Below are 9,071 nucleotides of genomic sequence, written 5' to 3' on the forward strand. Positions count from 1 at the left end.
GAAAGAACATTTGAAATATGGACTCTATTTTATTAGATATAAATGTATTTTACTCTAATTTAAAATGCTAACTCATGTGACTGTGGACTCATTTAATAACTTCTATACTTGTTCCTGTCAAAAGCAGTATTTCAAATTAGTTATTTAAATCATAAAAAATCACATTTCTTATTTAATGGGCTGGGGAAATGGCTCAGCTAATCAATATGAAAAGCAGTATATATCAGCATCACCTATTTATTATACTAATTTTCTGAAATATCTATTTATTCTAAGCATCTTTATGAAAAATTATTTTAAAATTTATTTCTATATTGATTAGAATAATGTTAGGACAAGTTCTCAGGATATAGAATTGTAAGCTTATGTGAAGTCACATGTTTTTAAAATCATCTTCACAACTATGCAGGCATATTTGCACAATTCCTGTGAGAGTTCAAGAAATACTCACATGTTTCTCTTAGCATTACAACCATATGGGGATTGCATTGAGTTGAATTGTGGCCCTGAAAAGATGTCTACTAGAACCACCAATGTGACTTTATTTGGTCCTTGGCAAATAGGATTAAAATAAGGAACTCAAGATGCGATCATTCTGAAATAGGGTAGCTCCTAAATCCAATGATTAATATCATAGGAGACAGAACAGGAAAGCCACACAGACACAGTATAGCAACCCTAGGGATTGAAGCCCTGGCCTTGTGCATGGTCAACAACCCCTACTCAACTAAACTACATCCCTGCTTGCCCTCGAACTCTTGGATTTAGACCTCTGATCTCCAAAACTGTGAGAGAAGAAACTTCTGGTGTTAAACTAAAGATTTGTCAAGATGCATTACAGCAACATTAGGACATTAGTATAGGAATGCATTTGATATTAATGACAGGTGTTTTACTAAAAATATTTTAGGGCTGGAGAGATTGCTCAGTGGTTAAGGTACTTTCCTGGAAAGCTTGATGATTCTGGTTCCATTCTTCAATACCCACATAAAGCCAGATGCACAAAGTGGGCATATGTGATTGGAGTTCATCTCCAGTGGCTAGAGGCCCTGGTGCGCTCATTTTCTCTCTCTCTCTCTCTCTCTCTCTCTCTCTCTCTCTCTCTCTCTCTCTTTCAATCTGTCTCTTTCTATTTGCAAATGAATAAGTAAATAAATAAAATATTTTAAAGCTAGCATGGAAATTAGTAGATTTCACTATAGCATTGTCATACATACATGTCACTAAATGTGTTCTCATTTGTGCCCTATACCCACTTCATTGCCCAGCCCCTCTGATCCCTCAGCTTGTCCCCTTCTTCTCCCAAAGTAGTGTCCCTTTTACCTCCATGCCTGAGACAGGTTTTGAATTCTTTTACATATCGATTACCCAGTATTTATAAGTAAGGGCTTGTAATAAAAACTCTGTTAAAGATGGACACTTTGTCATCAACAGCAGAACACAACCTCTCTGTCTGTGTTATCCCATCTGTCCTCATGAAGTTACTGTCTTGGCTTTGTTCTCCACTCTGTAGATGTGGCCGGTGGCTACTCCTCCTCCATGCTCGATGCCATCAGAAGAGCTGTGATGGTTTCCAATATACTTTTAATTAATAAGGTCAATGAGAAAAGCCTCACCCTCAAAGAAGTCTTCAGACTTGCTACCCTTGGAGGAAGCCAAGGTAACTACTTTCTTCTTTCCTTCTCATACTACATAAAGCCTGGCCAATCTGTGGCCTTGGATGTGGTAGAATCAGGATAATCCCATGTGTATTACATCCATGTCTCACAAAACACACCCAGAGCACAGCCAATGAAGCCCCGTTCAGTTATGTGGTAGAGGAATCATGCTCTCAGGGAATTAAGCTGTCTAACAGATGATGATACACAACTGCCATGTTAATCATTTCTCCCATGCCCCAGGCTGACCTGGAATTCACTATACAGTCTCAGGATGGCCTTGGACTCACAGTGATCCTCCTCCCTCTGCCTCCCAAGTGCTGGGAGTAAAGGCATGTGCCACCACGCCTAGCCATGTTAATCATTTTAGTGACTATGTACATTGGTCACATGCATACCAGTTCTTTAAATAATTCATTTTTCATGGAGTCAAGTACTTGTTCTCCACCACCTGAGTGATGAAACTAGCAATAAGTGATAGCCAAGACTCAGCTGAGCTCTTACTCTCCATAGCCCGGGGCAGCTCGCTTTATGCAGGCTGTTACTGAAGCCTCACAACCACTGTGGGTAATTCCATTTTACAAAAAGAGTTAGTGAGACTCACACAGCTGTTGGGCTAGACCATGTCATGACTTGTCCAGAAAATGGAGATCCAGAGTACATATTCTTATCTTCTAACCTTCACTGTGGTATCTTCCTACATAAATCCCAGCCTAGTTCTTGCATTTAGCTTCTGCATTGCATGCACTAATTACTCAGCCTTTTTACAAGGAGGAGGAGGCAAAAGCACAGTTGGTGGGTATGCAAATCAGCTCAGCAGCTTTCCTAGGCTCTTGTGTGACTGAAATAGAAATGTAGCCACAGGGCTGTGTTTTAGGAATACAAACGATCTGAATGGATGACACTGAAAATAGCATAAAGCCACGAGCAGACAGTGAGAAATTAAACAGATAGATACAGATAGACTTATGGTAGAAATCCCAAGTCTTAGAAATGGAAAGCCAGGAGTGTTCTGGGAAGAATCATTCCTTAGCTCTCTGTTGAGTGTTCTGGACTATCATGAACACCATCAAGAACATTTCAAGAAAAACAGATGTGAGTTATATTGTGTAAACTTTCCTAGGCCTTGTGGGTTCATTTCTAAGATTCAAAGTTTCAATAATCCCATTCTTGGAAGTGTGGCCCTCTCTTACCCACAGCACCTCTTACTTGAACATCTGAGTGTTTTGTCGCCATTGGGTCTGCCATCTATACATTAATGAAAACAAGTTGAATTTAAATTGTGCTTTTAAATTTCTAGGCCCTCTAAAATTTATAATAGCAAGTTCTTATTTCTTTTTATTTTGTTTCTGTGGATGCTTACCAAATCATTTCTACCTTGCAGTGGAGCTTTGACATCTATGTTCTTGGACCCTGGGCTCAGTTATGGAATTTCTCCGTGGCATAGATCTCTATAGTAGCCCCAGTAAAATGAGATGAACAGATCCCTGTTTAAAATGTGGCATTTCCCAACTCTGTCACAGCTTGAAACTCACTATGTAGACAGGACAGCCAGACAAACACATACATACACACAACACAAGAGGGAGAGAGAGATCCTTTATTTTTACAGAAATTTTTGCTGTAATGGCAGCAAAGATAATCTTCCTAAAGTGCATTTGAGTTGCCAACCAGCCAAGTTTTGTCCATTTGCAACAAAGTGAATTTATATTAATTACAAATTCTCTAAAGCAAGTGTGTCTCTCTTGCTTAGCTCATTCCCAAACTCTCCACATTCTAATGAGTAGCCATCATATGCCATCACATATGCCATCAAAGTCACCTGGACCTCACAAATGTACCTGCTCATTTAGTGTACTAAATGCACACAGTTTAATGCTGACTGCAGTCGTTATCAAATTACATCGTCAGGTATCTTTGTCATGGATAAAATTTGGAGCAGAACTAGTGGAGGGAAATGTTAATGCTTGTGTTTTCCACCAGCTACTCTGTGATTAGTAGAAGTCACCTAGTTGCTTTTAACATTTCTAATTATTTTCACACTTCTCTCTTGCTGTGAGAATTCTTTAGATTAAAAAGCATTTTTTCCTGAGAATAAGAGTTGCTCTTGAAATAATGTTTTAAACAAGTGAGATTTCCAAATCAGTGCCCTGAATATTGTCAGGTCCTCTGGATATTCATGGATAGAAATATAATGTGTCAGGTACTGCCTTCCAGCAAAATATACATGCAGTACTTTCCCATCCAACAATATCCCTGACCATGATAGAATGCGCCAAACACATTAACACTTAGGATAATAAAAAAAATGTTATCCTAACATTACTTTGTTCATATTTCTCTTTGTGATCTCCGTGCACATCTTTCTCAGCTTATAGGCTGTAAGGAGATTTAGATTCAATAGGTTTGGTGGCCAGAAAACCCCACTACCTTCATCATTTGAAACTGAACTGAAAACAACAATGTTCCCCACCAGTATCCAGTAACTATGAGTCATAAGCTATAGCTGTGGGATGACAGAAGTCAATAGACGTTATGGACCTGTCCCCTATTCAAGAAAACCACTCTTGTCAGGAAACCAGGGAAATGTCCGCTTTCAAAAATCCCTGAGACTCTTGAATTAGAAGGACCTGTGTACTTTGAGAAGTAAGGCTTTTATTATTATTATATTTTCTATTTAAAGAATTTAAACCGGATACACTTAGATTGGCAAGTATGAAAAAGGATTTTAAAAAATTATTTGAGGTTCATTTCACTGGGGTGAAAAACAGTATTAGCCATTTCACTGAACCAGAGGGTTTGGAAAAGGGCAAAGCAAGGAGCTGGGGTATTGGGGGGGAGAAGGGAAGGGACAAAGAAGGTGGGCATCATGTCAGGCATGTTTCTTTGAGGGCTCCATGAACAGCTTAGGTGAGCTGGCCATGCAGTGCACCCGTAGAGCTGAAGGAGACTGACAGCATCAGCCACGGGGTCGTGGTGTGGGCGGAGCTGCATTTGCTCGGGTCGGCGTTCCTATGCTTACTCTCCTTCCCGTAAGTGGAAGTCTTCTGTGACCTGTCAGGATGAGGACGCTTTTCTGCCTCACTAGTAAGATGCTCGGGGTTTTGTTCTAGTTATGTTGGAAAACATGTTCTACTTATGTGGTTTGCTGACTTGCAATACTAATTATGCATTCCTTTTCCCACTCTGTAGCCCTGGGGCTGGATGGGGAGATTGGAAACTTTGAAGTAGGCAAAGAATTTGATGCCCTCTTGATCAATCCCAAAGCATCTGACTCGCCCATTGATCTGTTTTATGGAGATTTTGTTGGTGATATTTCCCAGGTGAGTAAGAGAAAGCTAATTAAAAGATATGTTTTTTTTTGTATTTTAAAATATTTTTTAGAGAGACTGAAAGAGAGAGGGAGACAGAGAGCGAGAGCGAGAGCGAGAGAGAGAGAAAGAGAGGGCCTTAGCCAGTGCAATTAAATTCCAGATGCTTTCGCCATCTAGTGGGCATGTGTGACCATGTACTCACTGCCTCACCTTTGTGCCTCTGACTAACATGGGAACTGGAAAGTCAAACATGGTTCCTTAGACTTTGCAGACAAGAGCCTTAATCACTAAGCCATTTCTCTAGCCCTAGTTAAAAGACGTATTTTTGAGGCAATGTCTCACTCCACTCCCAAGATTGGCTTGGGACACACTATGTAGGTTTTCATTAACATTTCAATATGACATATTTATCTTCACATTTACTTTCACAAGTAGATCAGCAAAATTAATTCTTTTTTAAAGCAATCATTAGTAAAATAAGGTAGCTTGTTTTATTCATAAGAAACTATTTATTCATAGGAAAATATTTCTAATAGTTAGATGTTTATTTTGAGGAAGGATCTCACTCTAGTTCAGGCCTCTGTACCCCAGACTGGCCTTGAACTCAGGGAATTAATCCTATGTCAACTTCCTGAGTGCTGGGACTACAGGTTTGTGCCACTACTTTTGGCTATTTAGTTTTTTGAAGACTGGATCTTGCTATGTAGCTAGATTCTTTGAAGCCTGTACTATTTGTTATTATAGGAGAGGAAGAATATCTATCAGTGTTGGCTCAAGGCTCAGGTTCCTATCCCTAAAAACAGATTAACCAAAGAAAAGCACACAGCTGATAAGAGTTTCACATGACACCAGAGTTTTCATAATCAAACAGAGCTGTAAAGACAAAAGCAAATCTGGGACTTTCTCTGCTAAGTGTGGTGAAGAAGAGTCCTAGAGAAAGGTGATAAGGAAAATGGTGTGATCCAAGGACAACTAACTTGGACGACATAGCCAGACCTGTTTCTCAGTCTTTCCTGCATCCTTTTATCTTCATAGATAAGGATGCTTCTGGGATTGGGAAAGAACTCCTCACAGGTTCAGGTTCACAGCTCCCTGATCTGCTTCAGGGGAACCTAACAGCATATTTTGTATGGATACATAATGTTTTGGTACCCTCTTTTTCTTTGTCCCTTCCCCCTTCCATGGGGACCCTCCTCAGTGCAGGTAGTCCCTATGGGGTTACCTGCTTCAGGGAGAAAGGTGAGGGGAGAGTAAAAGTGACCTTTCTGGCTTTGATTTTCAGATAGTGTAACCCAATTTGATCATTTTTTTCATAGCTTTTATTCTTGAACTAGAGTGGGAATCAGGCTTAATCACATTCATCTCACCATTTTTCTCATAATATACACCTCTTGAAGTATTTGGATTGTTTTATTGAGTGGATTTCTTTAGTTTGTGTGATAATTTCCATCAGAATATTTCAGGGTTGTATGCCAAGAACATGTTGGTAATGGACACACATTTGTTAATAGCTAGTGAGTTGTAGGTTTTGTTTGTTTTGCTTTGGGTTTGAGTTTTGGTTAATTTGTTTTTGGAAAGGGCCATTTCTGTTCAAGTAATAAACATAAATTTTGCCATTGAGAAATAAATTTCAATTTCTGGACTCTACCAATGACTATTTTGTATGAATTTCATTTCTAAATTCATAAGATATAATTTCTTATCATCTTTATTTTCTATTTTAGGCTGTTATCCAGAAGTTCCTCTATCTAGGTAGGTAGATGGAGGTTCATATACTAAATAAAATCTTTCTTGGTCTTTTTCTTCAGTGTAACTCTTTGTTTCTTGTACCTTATATTAAACTCTGTGTGTTATTTTTTTAACAGTTCTCAGCATTGAGCCTGTTTATATAGCATGATAGTTAGATGCTCCCCTAGAATACACAATCACCAGTCCTGGGCCAGAAGTAGGAGGCCACAGAAGAGAGCTTCATTCTTTGCCCTTCCCTGTGCATGTGCATATGTACGTGAATGTGTATGTGCATGTGTATGTGTATGTGAATGTGTATGAGTATGTGTATGTGCATGTGAATATGTATGTGTATGTGTATGTGCATGTGAATGTGTGTGTGCATGTGCATGTGTATGTGGGGAAAGTACTCTTCTAGTGGATCCACATTCAGTTTTACTCTCTGGGAGAAAAATCTATCAGTAGGTCAGGGGCATCTCTTCTGCCTCCCTTTCTACTGGGCACACTCAGGGCTGAGTGAACTTGAGATGCTGGAAGACACTTGTGACATTTCAGGTGGGGCTCACCTTCTGCATGCTCAGTGTGATTCTGAAGAGTAAAGAGAACTGTTCCTTTTCCAAGTGGGGCTGGAGATGCAAATTGGCCAACTTCAGCTACCACAACAGTGATAGTGAGTTAATTTAACTTCTTGTTATTTCTGCCTCTAGTGCAGAATTCAGACCCTCAAATGGGCTGTGGTGTCTTCTAGAGATCATGTCATCCCAACCAGATTACAGTCAACTTCAGAGACACAAGCATCAAACTTCAGGGGTTCTTCTTTTCAGAACATTTTAAATCTTTCTCAAAAGCAATGAAAGGGATTATTGACCCAAAACACGTTGTACATGATTTTTTTGTTTTTCTTTCAGGAGATGACCGAAACATTGAGGAGGTTTATGTGGGTGGAAAACAGGTGGTTCCGTTTTCCAGCTCAGTGTAAGACCCAGAGCATCTGTGCAGCTCTCCTGGGATGACATGGATCTACGTCTCCCTTGTGCCCAGGTGCCGGTTAGAAAGTCACAAACAGTACCTTGTTCTTCGGCTGACTCTGTGTCTAGATACAGTATTCTCTTGGCAAAGTGCTTGAAGGAAGTGCACTAATTCTCACCTCTGGTTGAGAGGAATCACAGTTTCATGAACGTGCCTCCCTTTTGAGCCGTTCACATTCCTGTCAGGCTCAGGCAGAAGGCAATGTTCCTGCTGGTGTGGTGTTTATTATTATGAGATTGAAGGAAAACCTTCCCATCTTGGGAAATATATAGAGAAACGACAATTCCTGTGTAGTTAGATATTTTGGGCTAATAAGTGTGAAAGTTAGAGAGCAGTATATGGATCACTGAGTATATTTTTATGAGGGACCAGAATTTAGACTGTGAACAAATGTTGGAAAAAATCAGTTCAGATTGTGTTTGACAATTATACACCAAGCAGATGCATTTTAAAAGAGAACTTATTGAATTTCAAAACATGTTTCTAGACTGATCTTGTGTTTTAGCAGTTTGCACTTAATGGAATTTGCATTGCAGAGATGTGTTATTATTGTGTTTTGCCTTCTTTTGGGATGAATGTCAGAAATTGAGTGCCACATTAATTTGTAAATATAGTTCTGTGCTTCAAGTGTTTGACAGAAGTTCAAATATTAAAGATTTAAAATCTCTTAAGGATAGTATTCACATAGCCACATGGCATTATTAGTTGTGTTGTGTGCGCCTCAAAATCACCTTCATTTTTGGCCCCGTGGTGTTATTGCTTCCATTGTGTAGGTGAAAAACAAGTTCCATGAACCACTGCTGTATGGACTGAAGTCTTCATAGACCAGGACAAAAGCTGTGGACACTAGCAGGAACATGTCCCCTTGCAATGTATGGTTCTGCCCCACACAATAGGCCAGAGTTGCTAAAAATTTCATACCCAGATCTCAATGTGTTAGAACTTATGCATCAAGTGCCAGTCCCATTAAGGAAATCTTGAGTCTATAAGGCCTATATATGGAAAGTACTCTATTTTTCTAATTTTATCCAATTATTTCTTTAATTCCTTAAAAATTTTCTGGCATGAAGATTTTAGGACAATAAAAAATTTATAGAAGTACCATCTGATGTTTATATTAATAGACATGCATGTAACAGACATGTAGAGCCATTAAACAAGGAGAGGAACATTTCAAGCTTCCTATGTAATAGGACATTCTTTTCTTATAACTAAGATATAAAACAAAACTATGACCACATCAAATCTAGAAAGTAGTAATGTACGTTCTATTTAAAATCTCACATGTTTCCTTATTTATTCCTATTTCTATAAATAAACAAGGACAGGCAATAGGTTTCCT

The 9,071-nt window shown here is 39.0% G+C and overlaps 1 protein-coding gene across 3 annotated transcripts in view; it reads left to right on the forward strand.

The window, feature by feature from the left end:
• Gda (guanine deaminase) overlaps positions 1-8,622 on the forward strand; it is a 100,789-nt gene extending 92,167 nt beyond the window's left edge. For all 3 annotated transcript variants that reach the window (XM_004653110.3, XM_045144652.1, XM_045144642.1), the window contains 4 exons: positions 1,514-1,660; positions 4,851-4,981; positions 6,697-6,724; positions 7,609-8,622. In XM_004653110.3, the coding sequence (XP_004653167.1) occupies positions 1,514-1,660; positions 4,851-4,981; positions 6,697-6,724; positions 7,609-7,679 (377 nt within the window). In that variant the 3' untranslated portion in view covers positions 7,680-8,622. The remainder of the gene's footprint in view (positions 1-1,513; positions 1,661-4,850; positions 4,982-6,696; positions 6,725-7,608) is intronic.
• The last annotated feature ends 449 nt before the right edge of the window (positions 8,623-9,071 follow it).

The sequence above is a fragment of the Jaculus jaculus genome, chromosome 1, assembly GCF_020740685.1.
Source record: "Jaculus jaculus isolate mJacJac1 chromosome 1, mJacJac1.mat.Y.cur, whole genome shotgun sequence".
NCBI classification, from domain to species: domain Eukaryota; kingdom Metazoa; phylum Chordata; class Mammalia; order Rodentia; family Dipodidae; genus Jaculus; species Jaculus jaculus.